The sequence below is a fragment of the Gadus morhua genome, chromosome 13 (assembly GCF_902167405.1).
Source record: "Gadus morhua chromosome 13, gadMor3.0, whole genome shotgun sequence".
NCBI lineage: Eukaryota > Metazoa > Chordata > Actinopteri > Gadiformes > Gadidae > Gadus > Gadus morhua.
This window is the reverse complement of record NC_044060.1, coordinates 15,711,197-15,732,908: the sequence shown is the minus strand read 5'-3', so window position 1 is coordinate 15,732,908 and position 21,712 is coordinate 15,711,197. Positions and strand designations below refer to the sequence as shown.

Below are 21,712 nucleotides of genomic sequence, written 5' to 3'. Positions count from 1 at the left end.
TATTACAAAAATCAAAAATAGCTTGAGTGACAACTACATTTATCTTAATGTGCTTATTTCTGAAACATGCTTTGCACAACAAAGAGAGCCGACTTTATCTGATTCCGCAGGCCAGCGGCAGCTCCTAGGGTGTCCGGAAGTCCGCATCGGCAACAATCTCCTTCTCCTCCATGGCGCGGTTCATTCTGGACTTCAGGGAGACAAAGCCAAAGTTCCTTTTAATATCAGAATTGCTGGTCGGATGCTGGTAAGGCTTGACACTAAGATACTAGTAGCCTATTAACAGAATTAAATTCGGAGAAGATTACCGCATAACATAAAAACATCTGCGTCCTGGCTTTTGACTTATCCAGATGTTCAGTAACTGCTTGTATTGGTGTCAGGCTGGCATGGTCCACTTTATGCCCTGTTACACCCCACCTCTAGTTGGCCCTACTAACAACAAAGCACCCTTGACCCCAAATATCAAAGGACACCTTTTACAAAAACCAAACCAGTGGGATTTATTTACATAAACATATGAAAAGGACACGACATTAAGATATACAACAAAACATAAGGACAAGACAAGACAAATCCCAAAGAGGCGGCACGACCAGCCAGCAGTCCCAAGACCAAAAGCATCCCGCATGGGAAGGGGAATCTGTCACTTTTAACTCCAGACTTGACGAGTGGTCCAGGTGCTCCTAATCAGCTCCACTGAGGCAGCACACCTGAGCATGGGCTGAGACATGCCAACAGAACAGGGACAAACACAGAAAGCAAGCCCCCTTCTGAGGCTGGAGTGTGCACATTTAACTTGATGGTGCCCCTGCGCCACCCAGAGACCATTGCACTGCCACTGCAGGGCCAGTGTAGAGGCATAACACGCCCTATTCTCAAACAGAAAAATGTTATTGCTGTAAAAGGATACAATGTTGAATTGAAATTAACATAATGTAGACAATTTTACTCAAGGTGGAGTAATGGTTATGATTAAAAAAACCTCTGCATAATATCGAACATGGAGGTTATTCCTCTTTAAAGGTAATAGATTCATACTTTTATTAAAATGATTCCTTTATATTTCATTGATCTTAAGTTGTAATTGTAGTCACATGATTTATCTATAGTGTAGTAAAACAACTTGCATCTAGTTGCATAATAAACAGGCAGATTAATAGAAAGAATCAGTTTATTATGAAATTAATGTATATTATTAATAAAATACTTAAGGATCATTAATCATTATTAATACTATGGTCCCACAATTACCCTTTAACTTAATATATATAAATTCAACATCTTTTTTTAACAAATTAAATATCCTTACACACACACCAATTAAATTAAGGTTATATTCACAGCAGATGGTTACTTCCAAGTAATGCTCAAACACTTATTTCTGCACATGCATCTTATGCATTAATATAATTGGTATTGGATTAACATAATGATTATCCTTGTGTTATAAATAGCATGATTAATACTCTTAAATAACATCAAACAGACCCTTAACAATATTAACTACCGATATCTGGTTACTGCTACAGGTCACTGTCATTTGGTAATAAGAAAGTCCTTCGCTTTGGAAGGAATCTTTCAGGAGACAGCTCCCTCAGTCGCTGCTGCTGCTACTGCTGCTGCTGCTACTGCTGCTGCTGCTGCTTGACTGTAGAGAGAATAACGATTGAATAATCATATCTTTAATAAGCATGGAAAAATCTTCCAAAGAGTTCAAAGGAGAACTGTGCAAGTTATGCCAAATGTGTAACATATTATATCTTGACTACACCCAGGGAAGTCTTAGTAGATAATAACTTAGAAAACGGGCTTGGCTTCTTTGAGAGAAAATAATGATTCATTGATGTGTTGAACGGCCAAAAGGTTACGTGAATACACTCCTTACACAGAAGTAGGGAGTCATTACCCACACATCCATACATGGAACAGCTTAGTGAAAGGAAGGCCATCATCAGTATAAACCTCTGAACCCACTGGCAGAAACTCACCTTCCCGCCATGTTTATGGGACTTATGACCCTTAGCCTTCTTCATCTTCTTCTTCATCTTTTTGTCCATCTTGTGTCCAGCCATGCCCATGCCCATGCCCATGCCCATGCCGCCTACACCTCCACTGGGGTATTGACCCTTGTGGTCTCCCTTGTGACCACTCTTGTGGCCGCTCTTATGATGGCCTGCTTTGGGAGACTTGGGGTAGGGTCCTGGGTGAGCACCACCCGGAGGGCATCCTGGATAAGCACCGGGTGCCCCGGGATAGGGGTGCTGTCCTGGGACTCCAAAGGGCGTGACCCCCGGGTACATGGGTGGGGGATTGATGCCCCCCGGGTGCAAGGGTGGGTGGACCCCCGCAGGATACGCAGGAAACTGGCCAGGTGGGAAGGCTGGATTTGGGGCCTGAGGGAATGCCCCGTGGGGGGGTGCAGCAGGGAAGGCAGGGTTGTAGCCCGGGGGGAAGGCTGGATTAGGAGGTCCTACAGGAGGAGCAGGACCCACAATTTAAATACAAACTGTTTACACACACACACACACACACACACACACACACACACACACACACACACACACACACACACACACACACACACACACACACACACACACACACAGTTATATAATGTGTTGATGTTACAAAAGATAACATACCTTGGTTTGGCCACATATTTTTATTCTGAAGAGTAGAAAGGTAACAGATGCTGCAGTTGGGAGTAGTGTGAAAAGTAGCAACATTATATACCTTTTTTTTTTGCCTAATCAGAAACCTTTTATTTGTCATTTGTTGTTCTTTGAACGGTTATATTGCTCGGATGATTGTTATGTCAGGCATACACATACTAACCACTTGGTGTCAATATGTGTCGCTGACTGAGTTGAACTTCTGTTAATACTTAAGGCCAACTAATACATTATTAATCGCGTTTTAGCAACTTCAAAACATTTAGGACTGAATTTGGCTTTATATGCTTAGAGGCAAAAAATAATGCTAAAACAGATAGCAAAACAAACACACGGTATACAGATATTATGTTATTCTATTCGACGAAACATGATCAACATTCATGCTTACCTTATCTGCCTCTCCTCGATCTGGGAGTGGATCGAGAACTGCGTTGGAGTGAAACGTCTTCCGCATTGTGGTGTAAAAGTAAACAGGCCCCGCCCGTGATTAATAGTTATGCGTACAATACATTGATTAGCCTACGACAACGAATATAACTTATTTAATTAAGCTAAACACTACGACACAACAGAGTATTAATCGATTAATTCAAAATGAAAATACATAATAGGGGGTGAGGCAGGAATGTTTTACAACGTGACGAACACACCTGAGGGACGAAAGGAACATTGTTCGACGGACAGCATGGGAGGGTCATTGCTCACGTAAAAAATAATTAGTAGCCTTCATAATCTTCAGGTAATTTAATGATTCAATCAGTGCAGTGACATTGTATCAACAAAATGTATACTAGTATTATACCTATGTGATATGAAAAAGAGTAGTAGTAAGTATAATCGATCCAATGGAGCAGACCGAAAAGTTGTGAAGAAAATGTAGGACTTTAAATGTCGAAACAACAAAAAAAGTGTACAGTTCGAAATAATTTCTATTATAACAAGTCAAAACAGATAAGTCGTTAAAGGTGTTTTCGGATGACAAAAATAACTAGAACTGCAAGCAGTTATGCAGGGGTCCAAGAAGTGTGCATTTCGCCGGCACAACGCGACAAGAAATGTGCGTTTCGCCGGCACAACGCGAAGCATGTGTTCAAAACGCTACCCTGAACCTGTGGACACAAAGGATTGGACTTTGGTAGGAGTAGCGCGAAGTCAGTGTGGCGTTTTCGCGGCGAAATTTTGTAGAAGATGTACAATTTCCTCGTTTATTGCACCCCCTAATGGCGAATTTTTCCGAATTTTTTATCGAACGACGTTAAGGTTAACACCAACATGTGTGTAAAATTTGGACTCGATCCGATGTCTAATTTTTGATTTCTTTGGATTTTTGATATTCCACGTCTAATTTAGCTAATAAACCAATATTCAAAACGCTACCGTTTCGTCGTCAAAGGTCGCATCAAAAAAGTGTTTCACGCATTCTTTGCGTGTGCGTCTGAAGATGTTGTGTGCAAAGTTTTGTGCCAATTGGTCAAGAAATGTGGGAGGAGTAGCGAAAAAACATTTTTGCGGTTTTCACGATTTAGCGAAAAATATTCATTGACGCAAATGGGCGTGGCCTAGGTCAAAAGATGCAGCAGACTCCAGTGAATATGTGCGTACAAGTTTTTGACTGTGGGAGGTTCGGTGTGGGAGTTATAGCCCCAAACGCGTATTCCTTGGTATAGCGCCACCTAGGGACCGGCGTGTCTGGATTTTGTTATCTGAGTAGCGGTGCCGATTCTGGATCTAATCATGCAATTGGCGCGTGTGCACCATTTACGGTTTGGGCTGTGGTTCCACTTTCACGGGGAGGTAGTATAACAAGAAGTGTGCATTTCGCCGGCACAACGCGACAAGAAATGTGCGTTTCGCCGGCACAAAGCGAAGCATGTGTTGAAAACGCTACCCTGAACCTGTGGATACAAAGGATTTGACTGTGGTAGGAGTAGCGAGAAGTCAGTGTAGCGTTTTTGCGGCGAAATTTTGTAGACGATATACAATTTCCTCGTTTATGGCGCCCCCTAATGGCGAAATTTTCCGATTTTTTTTTCGAACGACGTTAAGTTTAACACCAACATGTGTGTAAAACTTGGAGTCGATCCGATGTGTAATTTTGGATTTTTTGGGATTTTGGATTTTCCATGTCTAATTTAGCTAATAAACCAATATTCAAAACGCTACCGTTTCGTCGTCGAAGGTCGGATCAAAAAAGTAATGCAGGAATTCTTTTCGTGTAGGTCTGAAGATGCCGTGTGCAAAGTTTTGTGTCAATTGGTCTAGAAATGTGGGAGGAGTAGGGAAAAAACTGTTTTGCGGTTTTCGCGATTTTGCGAAAAAAAATTCTAGACGCAAATGGGCGTGGCCTATGCCAAAAGATGCAGCAGACTCCAGTGAATATGTGCGTACAAGTTTTTGACTGTGGGAGGTTCGGTGTGGGAGTTATAGCCCCAAACGCGTATTCCTTGGTATAGCGCCACCTAGTGGCCGGCATGTCTGGATTTTGTCGTCTGCCGTCACCTCACGGACCTGGATCTAGTCATGCAATTGGCGTGTCGGCACCATTTATGGTTTGGGCTGTGGGCACACTTTTAGGTTTATTTTTGCTGGAATAATAAAAAGAAAAATCCTTACAAAAACAATAGGGATCCAACCTTTTGGCTTGGACCCCTAATAATTTTAAAATCAAAAAGAATACGCCATTACAAATCACACCGAGTGAATAGTTTGAAGGGCGTGTAATCTGCCGACAACACACTGAGCTGTTAGCCGAGCATCCGGTTCATGGTCCCAGCAGTCTGTCACCAGTTCCTGGAGTAACGCTCCCTGCAACGGACATGCACTAAATAAAAACCTGTTCTACATTGACAGCACACGTATATATTACATTTCTAATCTTCAACGGAGGTGAACGATACTTGAATGGTATCGCCTACCTGAGTTTCCCGTTCCCATCGTTTGGGTATGGAAGGCCTCTTGTTCATCTGAGACACATAGAGCAGGAGTCTTTCCAGAGTCACGCTGGATCCCAGCTCGGTTTCATACGGCAGGGTGTGCTTATGCACCATGCCATCTGCAGAGGGAGACATTTTCACAATAAAATAACAATACAAATCTCCCAATAGAAAGACCTAAATAAATTCACAAAAATGATATGTTAAATATTGCCATGTGCAGTGTTGGGAAGGTTACTTTTAAAATATGTCAAGTTACAGATTACAGAATACATGGCCAAAAATGTTAGATGTAACGTATTCCGTTTCATCACTCAATCTGAGTATTGTATTCTGAATACTTGGATTACTTCCACATTGAATTGCATTTTATAAGTAGGAATGCGGCATCAAATCCTGCTTACTAAACAGGCCTATTCTGGTGCGTTCTTCTTCTGTGTTAAGCCCGAGTCACCCTGAAAGTGAACTATTTTATATAATTTGCCTGCGGGTGCCTGTTACGTCCAAAGACAAGTACCCCTGTAGCACAGCATTGACCTAACCCAGAATAACTAACTCCTCTACTCATCGCTGCCATTATCGCAGGCATGTATACACATCACGGAATGACAACCTCACCCAATAACCTGATCAGATCCCGGGTCTCCATTACCTTCAAAGAGGTCCGAGCAGCGCATCCAGATCTCCCAGAGCAGCAGTCCCAGGGAGTAGACGTCGGCTTGCACCAGAGACCAGCCTTGATCCACGCAGCCCTCCAGGATCTCAGGGGACATGTAGCGCAGGGAGCCAACCTGCCCGCAATCCTGCCAAGGGCATAATATTTACTGATGTGTATTGCATCCATATATGGGGCAGGGTTGTCTGGCAGAACGGGAGTTTCACACCACAATTGAAAGGCTTTTGGGTTACATCCACAGTTCTACCTTTCTAGGCATCCTTGAGACATAACCCACCTTCAGCACAGCAATTGGGACAAACAATTTTCTGAAACTTATAATTAAATAATTAAAGTAATCGAGTCTTCACCGCTATGATCTTAAGAGAGTCCCAGCCTGGACGTCCCGAACAGGAACGCAGGATGGTGGAGCATCCGAAGTCGCTCAGGGCACACGTCCCATCTGCTCTTACAAGCACGTTGCCACTGCTGAGGTCTCCATGGGCCACTACAGGTTTGTGCGTACCTTTTGGCCAGTGTGCATAGAGAAGTGCGCACACACACACACACACACACACACACACACACACACACACACACACACACACACACACACACACACACACACACACACACACACACACACACACACACACACACATTATGTTTACATTGACAGCTTCAACATTCACATAAAAGAACACTCAAACATGCACGCATCCCATATGATAAAGTCAGGCAGTGCAGGACATCCTGGTTGGTACTCACCTTGTCTGTGGAGGTCAGAGTGGAGGTATGCCAGCCCCTGGGATAGAGACTGAGACAGCTTCATGGATGCCATCCAGCTGCCACGCTTATCACACAATAAGTGGTGGAGGGAACCCTAAAATAAAATGTCGTCACAGTCAGTATTTTTTTTATAAATTTTTAAAGAGATATAAAAAATAAACAATTTATGAGCTGAAGGGCTGGACAATTTGGAATAATTTATTATTAGAATAACCATAATATTTTAGAACTTATATGAGACATTATCAGGGCTTATTTTCAATCTTATATCGTACAATACCACCCTACCCTTGGAGCTGATATAGTCCATGTGCCTCTATTTATTGCCATGCATGTATACACTTAAAGGGTATATTTGCTCTCTGATGTTCCTCTCTGTATTCTGCATATATTCAAAATAAAATATTATAGGTTTCTTTTGTAAAATGCTGGCCACTCACACATGTCGCTAGTTCCAGAACTAAGAGCCAACTGCCACCGTCTAGGCTCTTCCCGGCTCCGAAGAAGCGGGCGATCCCTGAGTGTTCCATCAGTGGCAGTTCATAGATGTCTCTCTCTGAGGAGAACTCTTGCTTGCAGCCTGCATGAAACACTTTGACAGCCACCACAGAGCCCTGGTATTTCCCCTGCCATACTTTTGCAAAGTGACCCCGGCCAATAGCCTAGGGGGGTGTCAAACGCACAACAACTTCATCGTCAAAAAGCGAACTCAAATGCCATCATAGTTCGATGTTTCTGATTGAAACTATATGTTATAATTGTCCACATTTTGGCCTTGCAATGTGAGTGTTGGTTTGATAATTGTACTTGTTGTATTTCCAGGTCAGCACTGTTAATAGGGCGCGGTGTAGCTGTTCGGCAGGAACACAATGGTAAGACTGCCTCGCCATCGACACAGGACAGATTCTCCTCCTCTGAGATAAATGGGGAACATAAGACAGCAAAGTGGTCACAATTGAATGGCTAGCCACTGCATCTATGCTTATTGGCCTATCTATGGCGTGAATGGATTCTTCCACCGTTGTGGGTTGTTTTAGTTCTGGCTGTGTGATTAAAGAGAAACCTGGAAACGTTTTTTTACTGGAACAAAGGAGGGAGGATATAAAAAAGGGAGTATCGAGAACACAAATAAAGCCAAGGCCAGCCCCATAAGCAGAAAAAAGGGTAACAAGCTACCTCCAAGGTCAAACAGCAACTGTCTTTGAATTTAAAAGAAAGCTGCAAATGTTTATTCAATAGAATGATTTCCCACAAATTCCTGTGTCCCTTTTCCCCTGCTGTATTTATCAGAGAAATCGATGTTGGTTTATCAAATAACTTTATTTTATAATATAACTCAATCTGTTAAAATGCAAATGCAAGTGAGAATGGAGAGGATCTGTCCATGGATTGAAGTTGTTTTTCCCTTTCCAAAAGATTATAGTATAATCGCAATTAAAGTATTAAGATATTCGTTCTCTGTATGTCACATCAAAGCCCTACTAACTCACACTTGTGGCCTTGTATAAGATATTGATGTCATGGACAATGATATCACAACATAATTGAATCCTTTGAAGTAGCAGCGTGTAAAAAAAAAATTGAGTGCAAAGATGTAATAAACAATAACCTCACCATGCTCCTTGAACAGGTGTCTCCACAGGTGTCCAACAGCAATGAGCATGATGAACACGAACAGAACAGTTCCAACAGTAATGAAAATGGGAGGTAAGCTCACTTTATCTGCAGGAAAAATACATAGTTAACATGTTTTCCTCAATATTGTATGTATTATTTTTATGCCAATGTCCTCAGAATTTTTTTACCATTTCTAAACTTAGTGCTTCAGGGCTGGGACAGTGGTTTAGGAAGTCCCATGGAAAAGATTGTGAGCAAGATTCCAGAGGGACTCATAGGATGAACAATGAATAATATTTTGTGAGATCCATATCTCAAGTCATAACTTGTTACTTTATATATTAGATCACGTTGCTTTGTTCGTACCTATAATATGAAAGGTGGTTTGCAGGTGACTTGATCAATTCATAGTTCCTACCTACAGTAGAAGAGGTGGGCAGCATATGACTTGATAAATGCTTAGTTCCTACAAACAATAAGGTGGGTGGCAGGTGACTTGATAAATGCTTAGATCCTACCTACAGTAGAAGAGGTGGGTTGCAGGTGACTTGATAAATGCTTAGCTCCTATACTGTAGAAGACGTGGGTTTCTTATGACTTGATAAATGCTAAGTTCCTACCTACAGTAAAAGAGGTTGGTTGCTTATGACTTGATAAATGCTAAGTTCCTACCTACAGTATGAAAGGAGGGTTGCAGCTGGTTTTGCCGTGGACTCAACGTAGGGCTGGGTGATATTGAAAAATGTATTATCACAAAAATCAAGTTGAATATACACTATATTGATGAAAATCACGATATGCTTACACATTCAAAATAAAATTGTTAACAGTCTAACTGACCTGACATTGATGTATATGGACATTTTAAGTGGTATCAGTCTGAATTTAGTTTTCCAAAGCAATTTAAGGGCATGTCTTCCTATAATGAACTAAGACTATAAAACACGTATCACAATAAGTCAATATTTTGATTAATTGACGATACAATAACATTCAAAGACAATCAATTATAATATTGAATTATTGGCCAGTCCTACCTCCAAGTGCTGCTTTTGTTGCACCTGCCCTCTTTGCACCCACACTTGATGACCAGCTCATGCCATCTGCCATCATCTCGGTTAGGCTTACAGAAGGATTTCTGACAATTTTCATCCAAAGGACAAGCTGCAAATAAATTCACACTGGACTGGTTACATTTTTAAAACAATATTATATTAACGTTGATCGTATGGTCCAATATCCAAAGGGTAACAACAACAATAACATAGTTTTTCTTTCAACTATATAATACTGTTTACGGATGTTTAACATGAAATTAATGCAGGCTATCAAGGTTATAGAGGGACTGTTCAGACATGCTATGATATTTTTGTTTTGACGGTAACTCACCCTCAAGCATCACCTCTGCCTGGTTGCCGACGAGCCGAAAATAACTCGCACAACATTTGGTGGATGAGCAGCGATGCACTAATTCAGTCACATTGCCAGCATGCATAGATATTATATTTCGAGTGATATACTTGCGATTATGGTAAGCACAATGCCCAGATATACACAGGAATAGGCATTCTAAAGTAGAAAGAAAGACGCATATCATAGATTTAGAAATAATAGAGAAATAACCACACAATGTAAAAACAAACAGGAACCCGTAAATTCTAACTCAGATTTTACCCTGAATGATTATACTTCACAACAACACAGTACAAGACAGACAAATCCAATCAAATCATCCAATCATCCAATCAAATTACACCTAACAAAGAGATTAGCAATACATAATAATAAATAAGCCTTTTGACTTACCCACAACTGCAATAAGCAGCCACTGTGGCTGCCTCATGGTCACCTATACACCAAGCTGTACGAACAGGCACATTCATTTATCAGTCATGGGAACGAGAAGGGAGTTCCTTGAATTCCCACCGTTACTCCCACTATCACACAGCTGCACATGGCTCTATCTGTTGCCACATACCTGGCAACTAATGATCATACAGTTGGAATGGCCTGTCCTAGTCCAAAACCAAAACCAAAACACACACACACACACACACACACACACACACACACACACACACACACACACACACACACACACACACACACACACACACACACACACACACACACACACAAATTACAAATAATGAAAAGATCAGCAAAGTCTGCTCTTGTTTATGTGGCCTAGCTTGTCTAGGCAGGGATGAACCAGGCGGGCGGGGTTGTTCATTTACTATGAAAGTCACGTCCGCCTGTGCGTAGTCAGTAAACAAAACATGCACACCCAATTCTGATTTTTGCTAATCGTAACCACTACCTGTAGAAAGGCGGTACTTTTAAATCAGGACTTCGGCAATCCTGCGGATTTAACACGGAATTGAAAATTACGATGGACAAAACGGTAATGTTTACCAAATCTACCTGTCTCAAAATAAATCCGGCTGGAGCAAATGCAATTAATTGATAGAAATAAACGTGGAATTCAATGGGCTGCTCGTATAACGTATTTCACTAATTTTAGGAAGATCTTTCGACAATACCCTCCCTCCCAAAAGAGCTCGCAGATATATCTGCAGAGGAGTCTGAAAATGATCAAACATTTCATGGGTTTTCTGAAAATGAACCAGGCTACCGGTACAAACAGGTAAACCACGTGGGAGACGCCTACTTTGATATATTTAACATGTCTTCATATTCTATTCATTTTAATAAATTCCAACACTTACTCAAACAAAACACATTTCTAGGAAAGAAGCAATGGCTTTAGGTTAACGTGAGTTGCATCAAAAATTTTAATGTTTTGTAAAAACCTACCTCTGTGGCCACCAGAATGCAGGCTTAGATGATGGGTTGGAGGCCATTCCTCATCAATCCCTCAACAAGAACAACATTACCTCTGAACGGTTTGGTGGTGCTCAGCCATTCACTCTGAGGGTGTCCCTCCGCCTGCATCCCCACATACCTCACTCGAATCAAGAGGATGGCAAGGTGAGCAAGGACGAAGAGACAGAAGAACTAGTTAAGAAGAAAATGGCTAATCCAAGGAAGAAGAGGCGTGTGAATAATGAAGAGGAAGAGCAGGCCATGGCCCCTTTATCTGTTAAATGTGGTTCAGATTCAGAGGGTGACGAAAAGGAAACCTTCCTATCCAAGAGGGCCCGGACCATCGAGGACAACAAAGCGATGGTACACACACACACACACACACACACACACACACACTGTAGAAAGAAACATTTGCATAAAGCATTTTGTTTTGCATAATGCATTTTAGGAAAACAGACATGAAAAGACTTTCAGAACTGAAGACATCCCTGTATTTTGTGTTGTGTTCATGGTTACTCTAAAATCATTCTCTATGCTGAGATTGCTGTGTTTTCTTCTTTTACAGTTGGCTCAGCTGATGGCAGATCTGCAGAAGATGCCCGGAGGCGCGGGGATTCTGACAGCACACACACCAAACACCAAAAGAGCCAAAGAGAAAGGAGCTGTGCGTACAAACAAATTAAGAACCAACACGGACCTACAACGTGCCCCGATTTATGATAAAGTGAACAAGGATATTCTGCCCAAAACAACAACACTTTCAGCAGTATGATACTCCCCCAGAACCCCTCCCTCCCTCTCACCAATGTCATTGTAGTTTCCTCCACTCTGTTCCTTGTTCGATAGACCAGGTTGATGCTGATCTTGTTAATTTGTTCTTAAAGAAGACACCTCGGTCCGCTAACGCCGTCGGGGAGTCGCGGAGGAACCCAGAGAGAGCCACCCGGAGGCAGACCCGCTCCATGGGGGTCTGTGAGGACCCCTCGGGCCCCCGGGACCCCAAGCTGGAGCCCAGCCTGGAGGACGAGCTGCTGGAAGTCAGCAACACTTATCTCAACTTTTCCTTTTTTATCGTACACTTGGCTCTCAATGTTAGGGTTCGGGTTAGGATTGATACAATACTACTACTACTACTACTACTACTACTACTACTACTACTAATAATAATATCAGAAAACCATCCAAATATATTATATTCACTCTTCTGTGGGATGGGTTGGTGCAGCCACTACTGATGTCTTGTTTTTCGCATCCACATACATTTTATTCTGCCATTGCATTATTCACCTCTTCATAAACAAGTGTTTGTTTGTTGTGCCCGTCCATAGGTACGCCACGCCCCGCGCCGCCGCATGCCGCGGCCCAGCCAGACCAGACCCCACGTGGTGCGGCCGGTGGAGGACATCACTGAGGGGGAACTCCAGCTGGTGGCGGACCAAATGACGGAGAAGGTCTACGACAGAGTCAATGTAAAAATGTTTAAAAAAATAATAATTTCATGAAATGAACCACTCAACAATTGGAGCTAAATAATGGTCACTTCATGAGGATTAAGAAACCTAATCCCATGTAGTCACTTGTGTATAGCTCTAGTTGTGGAGTAGAATTTGATGTTGACTTTGAGATCATGTCCCATACCTCTGGGATTCAACTATATAATTCACTATAGGAAATGTTATGTCTTCCAGATCCTATCTGTACTCTGTCCATCTTATTTTGTCACATGATCCTAGAGCACTTAATAAATAAATAATAAATTGTTTCATTATCAGCTTTCAAGACCGGGTTTTGACACGCAACTGTTAGAGGATAACTGACAATAAATGTGCTTTTCCAGGGCACTACCTGTCACCAGTGTCGGCAGAAGACCATTGACACAAAGACATGTTGCCGCAATGAGGCGTGTCGCGGGATTCACGGGCAGTTCTGTGGGCCATGTCTGAAAAACCGATATGGAGAAGAAGTCAAAAAGGCTCTGCTTGATCCGGTGATATGCAAACATTATGATTGCACTTGTTTTTACACTTTTCTCCATACTTTCTTTTGACGATAATGGATGTCATTTTAGTTTGTGTGCTGTAAAAAAATGTTGGATGCAGCCACAATGTAGACTTAAGCAATTAAGTCATGTTGTGCATTGAACTTGAACAATGTCCTAATGTCTGTATCCTGTAGGAGTGGCATTGTCCAATGTGTCGGGGCATCTGCAACTGCAGCTTCTGCCGGCAGAGGGAGGGCCGCTGTCCCACAGGCATCCTCTTCCCCCTGGCGCAGGACCGAGGCTTCTCCGATGTCCACTCCTACCTCAGCAGGTGGGTGTTTGGCCTTACAGATCCTGTTCATGGAAACACCTCTTAGTAGTTCTACATGACCTTACTTGTATTGCAATTTATCTAAATTCACTATTTTATTCAGATTCCACATAGGACTGTCTTCCAGAGTTAAAGCCTTTAAACTTCAGGGGCTTGGGGTTAGGAAGTGATCATGTATGCAACACGGGTGCTTAACGTTAAGCTAGTGTAGGGAATAAAACCATTTGCTCAAAGATCTTTTTTTATTTAACTTTTCCTCCTACCTAGCCTCACTGACAAACTGAAGAATGGGGAGGAAGATGACAATTTGTGATTTGGTTTTAATTACAAAAGGATAACTAGCCCTTTAATTATATTGTTCTCGTTTAAATTGAATGTGATTGTTTAATTTGTAATAAACTTGTTTTAATTAAACTTCTTGGTCTTTTTATGTGGTGAATTTGACAGGTGACAATGTGACTTAAGTCATAATTTTAATCCAGCTGTTGGCATTTGTAGAAGTATACACAATATAAAAACCCTCCCCCATTAAAACAAAACATGATGCATAAGGGCACTTTTCCATCAACTTAGTAAAGAGTTTGAGGTTACAAATTAATTACATTTGACAAAGTACTCATTAACAGACAATTCAATTAAACATTGTGAGTAAAGTCACCCTAACCCTGAATCAAATTTGACAAGAAAATGTGCATCCGCCTAATGCTGAGCTTTCCAGTTCCGAGTCTGCATTTATAAGAGCCAACATTGTTTCAAACCCTCACAAACCAAGGAAACATAATTAATTCCTCTCGTGGACAAATAAGATGAACCTTTGGTTTGAGCTTAGTTACACCATCTGGATGACATTGGACACAAATCCTCAAATTGAGATTAAACTAAACAACTTTTCAGGGGGAGGAGGGGGGTGGGGTATGACTTGTCATATCTTCAGCCTAGTCAAGAACCAAGGTGATAACGACGCTTCAGAACAAACTGAATGTACTTGGAAGATATATACTTTATAGAATAAAGAACATGTTCGTATAATAGAAGGCCTAGGAGTTCCAAAACAAAATCTAGAATTGTAATGCAACAGTAACATAAGATTGTATGGTAGGCTCATAAAGAATCTCTTGCAACTAAATGTGATCCTCTCCAAGTCAAGAGGCCTTTATATTATTTGAAAATACAATACACAAAAAATGGTTGCAATTGCCATGGACATATCAAAGAATGATGGCTTTAAGTGTACCACAGGGTCTCAAGGATTTCAGTATTCCTAAATGCTCACACAAATCCTCAAGTCATTGATCATCATCCAATGTGTTGCACAGGTTGTAATTTTTCTAGGCAATTGGCGAACCCTGACAACCAAATATTGCTTAAATTATGGCTCCAACAAGTCATTCCCTAGGTAGATTATTTTACACAAGCTGTGGGTCGGCCACCGACTAGAAAACACCTGAGATCAATGGGTCGCTGAAAAGGCCTCAAAGTCTAAACATGTTAAGCCTGACATAGAACCATAGTGTTACCTTTTCGCAAACAAGGCTGTAAAGGCTGGTCGCATGATACCTTCTGAATACATCAAATGTGTATGTTTTATTGCAATCTCTAAAGAAGTGAATTTGGCTGTTGCATGGGCTTTGTAGTGCCATTTCCCTTTATGACAACGATAGTTTGACTTTAAAAGAGAACAATGTCATTAAAGCCAACATTGACGAACCCCTCCACTCTACTCACCCAGACCTGATAAATGCCATAGATACTTAAAATAGTGACCGTCCGCTCTTCCCGCCATAGCGCCAAGAGAAACAGGGTCCATTTTGCGGTGTGGATTCACAACCCCGTCCTCTTTCGCCCTGAAGCCCCTCCGATGTGAGCCTCAAGTCAGATCCTCTCTGGAGCCCCAACCAACGTCTCCTCTTCCCGCTCCTCTCAGAAGCTGGTGCCGTTCATCTGGTGAAGGTCCACCTGCAGCACGCTGACGCCGCTGCTGGCCAAACGCGCTATGCTCTCGGCCGACAGGGTTTCCATGGTGACGAGGGTGTGCTGCTCGTTGCCCGACACTACGTCGGCACCGGCCTCTGAGGCGGCTGCCGGCGAACCGCCGTCGACCGAGACCGCGGTGCCAGTGGCTGCCGACGCCGCCTTCTTGTTGATGTGGGTCTTGATGTGCTTGGAGAGGTGATCGCTGCGCATAAAGCGCTTCGGACACTCTGTGCAAAGGAACTTCTTCTCACCTGCATGGCAAAACAAACGCACTTGTTAGCACCGCGATAGTCCAAGCCGTTAGAACTAGAAACACCATTGCTACCTTTTGACCCCAGACAAATAAAAGCCAGAACTTAAAAGGTTTCCCCCACAATGCCGTCGTGGTGTAAAAGCTGACCTGTGTGCGTTCTCTTGTGGCGCTGGAGCTCGTCGGAGCGTGTGAAGCGCTTGCCACAGAAGGACCAGCCGCAAATGAACGGCCGCTCCCCCGTGTGCCAGCGCAGGTGGGCTCTGAGGTGGGACGTCTTGCCGTAGATCTTGTTGCAGCCCGGGATGTGGCAGATGTGCTGTTTCTTCTTGGAGGGGTCGTTGCTGTGGAATGGACAAGAGAGGGCGTCACTCGGTGACCGCACCACATTGGGAGGAGGAACGATTAGCCAACCTGTAGTAGCTAAAAAAACTCAAATCAAAACTGGAGTTTGACGCTGCTTTGTACATCAAGTGATAACTCAGGACTGCCGCTCTGTGGTTGAAGTGCTTGACAAGTAAAAGACAAAAAAATAAAATAAAAAAATTAACGGCGCAGCGTTGTTGATCAGGCCGACTAATCCTGGAAGCAATTTGTAAACGAATATTTCAGTTTACCCCCTGCTAAGACTGGTGCCGCAAACATCACATAGCCTTCCCGCCCAATCAATGAGAGCTGCTACACTGACAAGTAGCAAAATGCTCAAATAGGCTTGAGGTAATCTATTTCCATACACGTTGACGTGTCGTTCTGTGAATAAACTGTCTTCGAAGGAAGAACCCATGTTGGTGTGTCAATTAATTAAATAATGCATTGATTACTACAATGTAGTTGCACATTGCAGGGGGAAACATGCCCTTTTAAAATCTGTTAATAAATATCTTCACCCGTCGTCATATTTTGCACTCTTACAACCTGCAAACAATGGCATGCTAGTCCGCCTTCACTGCATTATGATTTCACCATAGGGATCATGTGGCGCCCCCATACCAAATACAATGAAATAAGTAGTTATGTAGGACCCTCTTATAACTTCTACCCTGTGTCCCTCCACAGACTATGAACCTCTTGTTTACTTTGCATCTTCTCGTAAGTTTCCATTTGCCATCACGGATAAGGTAGAGAAACACAGCGAGTTGTACGACCCCATACATTGTTTATACAAGGACAATTTAAAGAAATGAAACATATGGAGGACAATTGGTGCGGTCATTTGAGCCTCAGGTGGTTGGAAGTTTAAATGACTAATCATGTACTGTATGCATGATCCACTTGCGTTGTTCGACACAACAAGGACAAACCCTATAGAGCTGAGCACTCCTTATTCTACTTATTCTATATTGGCCTATATGCTCCTGGCGTGACGCTGAAACGCTCCGGCGGAGCGGGTCCTAAGTAAACGCCATGCAACACTTTCATGCATAGCTCCTGGGTTAGATCGAACCATTGTATCATCTTTCATAAAAGAGGCCAGCGATGGCGTCAAACTAAGATGACAGGTAAGGCAGGTCACGTACCGGCCCTCCCCGTCTTTGCAGAAAGGACAGGTGCACGCCTCCCTGCGGTTGCGTCTTCCTTGAGGGGTTGGGCTGACGTCTTCCTCGTCCATGGCGGTGCTGTCGTCCAGACTCTCTCCCCCCGTCTGCGCATTATCGCCTGTATCCATGGAGACATAACCAGAACAATTCAATGGGGTGAAAACGGTCTTCAGAACATTATGGTTTAAACTTTTTTAATTGATTTCATGTATTTTCAATAGTTGCATTGGACATTTGTAAGTAAAATCCTTTGTGGCCAATGTTAGCCACAAGATTTCATGATCAGGACGAAAGAAAAAAGGATGCGTAGAACTAGTCATGGTGAAGTCATATGATAACAGCTGAATACTATTAATGTTCAATCAGATGAGGCATATATGGTTCATTAGAAATAAACTGGAGTAAGAAGTTGGCAGACAGCGGGCAACTGGGCAGGGCCAGATTTATGAACTAATTACTGGAGAGCGCTTCGGACCTGATAAGAACTACTGTACGATGGGCGTGAACCAGTTACACCCCTTAGGGCAGAGATAGCTGTAGCTAAAAAAATACTGTAATGGAAAATAATACCTACTCTATAACCTGCTCTCGTAGTCCAACTGTCACGTTCAGATCAAACCGTCAAATGTGGATACCAACACAAGAGGCCAAACTGGTTAAACCAGTCATGCCACTGACATACAATGAAGATATCAAATGTGGCCATTCAGCATTATGGGCCAAGATGGACTGGACTCAACCAGTACAATATAATTTGAGTTTGTTTTGCCATCTAGGAAAACTAGCCATGGCTCAAGACCCGGCCCAGTGGACACACTGACCTGACGGGTTGGCGATGGTGATGGGAAGTCCCTGCAGCTGGTGCATCTGCAGCCCTGAGCTGCCGAGCGTGTTGAGGTTGATGGTCTGCAGGCCGGGGATCTGCACCGTGTTGACCGTGGCTCCCTGGGCCTGGCCCAGCTGAGGCAGGGACTGCACCGGGGCCAGCGTGATCTGCCCCCCCATCGGGCTCTGCAGCTGGATGGTCTGCCAGCTTACCTGGCCGTTGGCGCCCACGGTGCGCAGGAAGATGGGGCCCGTGTTGGGCATGATCTGCACATTCTGAAGACCGTCCTGAGTGGCGAACACCTGTCCCCCGACGGCGCTGGCTTGGATGGTCTGTAGCGAATTCCCGCCCTGGATGAGCTGCTGGGGCTGGATGAGGATCTGCTGAGGCTGTTGCTGTCCGTCTCTGTTGTCCGGCTGGACACCCATCGACGCCGCATTGTGCTGAAACGACGACACCACTCCGTTGCTGTTCTGTACCTGGGCCATGCCATAGGAATTGGCGGTCTGCGTGGTCACGGTGGTCGTGCCCGAGAGGTATCCTGTGCCGCTGTTGGTGGACACGGCTTGGTGTTGCTGCAGCAGCTGATTAATGCCTGCATCCCCGCCGCCATCCGCACCACCTGCCCCGGTGCTGACGGGCAGCAGAGTGATATTTCCATTGAGGGACATGGGCATGTTAGCCAACTGGAACTGAGGCTGGTTTTGCAATAGGCCCCCACCTAAGCCTAGGTTTTGGATGGGGATGGCGCCCTGTAGGAGACCGGGCATGGTGAGGATGTTGCCTCCTCCGCCGGCTCTGTTGGTGGTCGTTATGATCTGCTGGCCATTAGCAGTCGACACAAGCTGGAACTGCTGCCCTCCGCCCAAATTGGGATCCTGCTGGGCCTGGGCAAACTGCAACTGCTGGCCATCCACAGTCTGGAACTGGGGGATGACCTGGTACTGGATGTTGGGCATGACGCTGGACAGAGTGGTGAGCACCTGCTGGCCCTGCATCGTCGGCGCCTGGGCCACCACATACTGCTGCTGTCCCTGGACCCCCACCGTGGACGTCGAGATCACCTGCCTGTTCTTTAGTGAGTTGGCTAAGGAGTCGGTGGAAACGGTGGAACCGCTGGAGGACGCCTGGAGGCTGACGGGGATGACCTGCCAGCCGTTGGACGTCATGACCCCGTGGCCCAAGTCCAGCTGCTGGTTGGACTGTTGATCTGAAGGAGAATCGCCCTCCCCAGGGGTGTCCATCCTACTGCAGGTGGCAGCCAACAGAGCAAGAGAAGATGGCTGGGAGTCCTTGGAAAGAAACCATGAGAAAATAGGAAACAATTATTACAGACAACTCTTTTACAATTTACAATAAAATACAAAAAAATATCTCAATAAGAATGGCCTATGACCAGGGTAAATCTTGTTAGCTGTTCCTGTAAATAGTTATGGGATCCATTTAAAATATAAAAATGTATGGGGACTTGCCATGTTAATGGGCTCATAAATTGTACTACAATAAAACTAAACCTGCATTCAATAATGTCACTAAAATAGAGCACAGCCTTTTCCTTATGCAATCCCTAATTCTAAAGATATGCGAGGAATACCTGATTAACAATCAATTAATTTTTTTTATTATTACATTTTTACAAATGATAGTTGATACAACACTATGCACATAATCCTTCAACAATGTCAAGCGATTCTCATTTAAGCAGCCAGCAACACAGGTTGTGGGGACAGAATGAGAGGGTGTGTGTGTGGCAGCAGAGGGGGAGAATGGGTGGGACCACATTTTTTCGAGAGCAGCGGCGGGACTCTGCATCCCCTCCCCCATCCCACCCATCTCCCTCCCACACTTTATTTTACCCTATAAACTGACTCACTCCGCTAAGGCCACCCCCTCCAAGGACAGCCAAATGGGCTGAGCAAAACGCACATGAAGAGCGGGGCCTGACGGGAACACCCAGTGTGGGCGAATTTACCTGCCTTTTCCCCACCCCGGTGACATGTGCTCCTCGAAATCAACAACACACACTCAAATTGTAACGTTTCTATAAAACCAAACCGATTAACGTATAACCATGCTAATACCAACACGCCCGACTAATCAGTCTAACTAAATCGACCATAAACTGGCCATCGAAGAAGCCGAAAGGGAATAATAGAGACCAACGATACACAGCAAAGGCTCCGCTATATAACAACTAAGGTGGACCGTGTACATACTTGTAGAGTTGTGTTTCTCTTTTGGTTGAAGTCTCCCCCGCTCTCCATAGCGGCCATTTCATCTGGCTGCGGGTCTACGGAAGAAGAGTTGATGAGAGGATTGCTCTTGCATACGAAATGCGTGCCATCCAGACGATTTACGCTATGTTTGAATTGAACCTTCACTTAAAAAAGACACCGTAGTGGTCAAGGGTCAGTAGCTCCAGAACGACAGGGATAAGTCAGAATAGTGTACGAGGGAAGACCTGGTTTGATACGCAGATAGCTGGTTAGCTCATCTCATATGGAGATACATTTACCAAAACTGTTTAAATGGAGCTATCGCAGCAGCTACTGCTAACATAAGCCAGGTGTGTCCGACTGCAAATGAAACCCATTAAGCATCAAAAGTTGCTAAATCTCACAGTTAGCTACTAGCTAGTTGGCTAAAAATTGTTAGCCAACTGGCGAAAAAGTAAGTGGGTGACTACTTGTAAACTAGTTTAAATGGTGGCTTTAAAACTTACAATTTCATATTGAATGCCCCCCGGGAGGAGTTAAACGATATACGACTTCTTCAATCCTAATAGTTTACTTATAGCTCCTCTCACTGCTACAGACTACTGTTTAAAAAGTTAACTTACTGTTCATATTTTCAAGACGGGAGGAGTTTCTCCAGCTCCTTTTTAGGTTGACAACTTTTCACAACTTCACACAAACTTGATAGGCTTCCCGGTGAAGAAGAAACAGGGGAGCGCTTGATTTGTGAATACTGTGGCCCTTCTTTACGACACAACAAAAACAACAACAACCACAACGATGTAGTAATAATAATAACCAATTGATAATTACCATATCTTATTTGTAAATCCACATTAGGCAGTTTAGCCACCGATGTATTTCTTGTAAATAGCATACGTTTGTAGCAGATCACCTACAATAGTTTTATGGTCCAGCTCAAATATATCCATTACTTTAATTCGTTTTGCAGCTCACTAATTCGGATGTGACACTTATCAATGCATTGACTGAGCATCAATCTGAATAAGCGACACAAATACACTTTGAACAGCTCATTTCTGCCGCCTGATATAATGTTGCGTGTTTTCTGATTGT

The 21,712-nt window shown here is 43.5% G+C and overlaps 4 protein-coding genes across 13 annotated transcripts; 1 reads left to right on the top strand and 3 right to left on the bottom strand.

Moving 5' to 3' along the window:
* Positions 1–477: 477 nt before the first annotated feature.
* prr13 (proline rich 13) lies at positions 478–3,408 on the bottom strand. Of its 3 annotated transcripts, none has more exons than XM_030375003.1 (4): positions 3,329–3,408; positions 2,646–2,670; positions 1,992–2,473; positions 478–1,651 (listed from the first exon to the last, which is right to left on the bottom strand). In XM_030375003.1, the coding sequence occupies exons 1-4, from the start codon at positions 3,374–3,376 to the stop codon at positions 1,598–1,600; spliced, it is 609 nt and encodes a 202-aa protein (XP_030230863.1). In that variant the 5' UTR covers positions 3,377–3,408; the 3' UTR covers positions 478–1,597. The 3 variants fall into 3 exon arrangements, with proteins under 3 accessions (XP_030230863.1, XP_030230864.1, XP_030230862.1); XM_030375004.1 differs by having other exon boundaries at positions 2,646–2,695; positions 3,067–3,333; XM_030375002.1 differs by lacking the exon at positions 3,329–3,408 and adding an exon at positions 3,067–3,317.
* On the bottom strand, positions 3,408–10,707 carry LOC115557288 (anti-Muellerian hormone type-2 receptor-like). Of its 7 annotated transcripts, none has more exons than XM_030374992.1 (14): positions 10,479–10,707; positions 10,062–10,241; positions 9,710–9,836; positions 9,345–9,397; positions 9,091–9,138; positions 8,670–8,777; positions 7,863–7,969; positions 7,496–7,717; positions 7,035–7,149; positions 6,638–6,792; positions 6,264–6,402; positions 5,594–5,730; positions 5,332–5,483; positions 3,408–3,666 (listed from the first exon to the last, which is right to left on the bottom strand). In XM_030374992.1, exons 1-13 carry the CDS (start codon positions 10,513–10,515, stop codon positions 5,367–5,369), a joined length of 1,545 nt encoding a protein of 514 aa, XP_030230852.1. In that variant the 5' UTR covers positions 10,516–10,707; the 3' UTR covers positions 3,408–3,666; positions 5,332–5,366. The 7 variants fall into 7 exon arrangements, with proteins under 7 accessions (XP_030230852.1, XP_030230850.1, XP_030230853.1 ...); XM_030374990.1 differs by having other exon boundaries at positions 6,264–6,414; positions 10,479–10,705; XM_030374993.1 differs by lacking the exon at positions 9,091–9,138 and having other exon boundaries at positions 6,264–6,414; positions 10,479–10,703.
* Positions 10,708–10,929: 222 nt separating this feature from the next.
* On the top strand, positions 10,930–14,227 carry LOC115557289 (cell division cycle-associated protein 7). Its single transcript, XM_030374998.1, has 9 exons — positions 10,930–11,076; positions 11,197–11,319; positions 11,505–11,861; positions 12,067–12,165; positions 12,386–12,538; positions 12,830–12,970; positions 13,339–13,488; positions 13,677–13,813; positions 14,081–14,227. The coding sequence occupies exons 1-9, from the start codon at positions 11,065–11,067 to the stop codon at positions 14,124–14,126; spliced, it is 1,218 nt and encodes a 405-aa protein (XP_030230858.1). The 5' UTR covers positions 10,930–11,064; the 3' UTR covers positions 14,127–14,227.
* A 42-nt stretch (positions 14,228–14,269) lies between these two features.
* sp1 (sp1 transcription factor) lies at positions 14,270–21,710 on the bottom strand. Of its 2 annotated transcripts, none has more exons than XM_030374989.1 (6): positions 21,124–21,710; positions 20,618–20,691; positions 18,397–19,693; positions 17,555–17,693; positions 16,188–16,381; positions 14,270–16,038 (listed from the first exon to the last, which is right to left on the bottom strand). In XM_030374989.1, exons 2-6 carry the CDS (start codon positions 20,672–20,674, stop codon positions 15,734–15,736), a joined length of 1,992 nt encoding a protein of 663 aa, XP_030230849.1. In that variant the 5' UTR covers positions 20,675–20,691; positions 21,124–21,710; the 3' UTR covers positions 14,270–15,733. The 2 variants fall into 2 exon arrangements, with proteins under 2 accessions (XP_030230849.1, XP_030230848.1); XM_030374988.1 differs by having other exon boundaries at positions 21,241–21,709.
* Between the last annotated feature and the right edge of the window lie 2 nt (positions 21,711–21,712).

Coding starts and splice junctions, on each gene's coding strand:
- prr13 (XM_030375002.1), bottom strand. CDS start 3,132: ATGCGGAAGACGTTTCACTCCAACGCAGTTCTCGATCCACTCCCAGAT. Junction 2,671..3,066: donor ATCGAGGAGAGGCAGATAAG/GTAAGCATGAAT, acceptor TCTACTCTTCAG/AATAAAAATATGTGGCCAAA. Junction 2,474..2,645: donor AAATATGTGGCCAAACCAAG/GTATGTTATCTT, acceptor CTCCTCCTGTAG/GACCTCCTAATCCAGCCTTC.
- LOC115557288 (XM_030374990.1), bottom strand. CDS start 10,515: ATGAGGCAGCCACAGTGGCTGCTTATTGCAGTTGTGG. Junction 6,793..7,034: donor CTCTGACCTCCACAGACAAG/GTGAGTACCAAC, acceptor ACTGGCCAAAAG/GTACGCACAAACCTGTAGTG. Junction 5,484..5,593: donor GATGGGAACGGGAAACTCAG/GTAGGCGATACC, acceptor TGTCCGTTGCAG/GGAGCGTTACTCCAGGAACT.
- LOC115557289 (XM_030374998.1), top strand. Junction 11,320..11,504: donor CAGGCTACCGGTACAAACAG/GTAAACCACGTG, acceptor TGTGGCCACCAG/AATGCAGGCTTAGATGATGG. Junction 11,862..12,066: donor TCGAGGACAACAAAGCGATG/GTACACACACAC, acceptor CTTCTTTTACAG/TTGGCTCAGCTGATGGCAGA.
- sp1 (XM_030374988.1), bottom strand. Junction 19,694..20,617: donor AGAGAAACACAACTCTACAA/GTATGTACACGG, acceptor TTTCTTTCCAAG/GACTCCCAGCCATCTTCTCT. Junction 16,039..16,187: donor CCACAAGAGAACGCACACAG/GTCAGCTTTTAC, acceptor TTTGCCATGCAG/GTGAGAAGAAGTTCCTTTGC.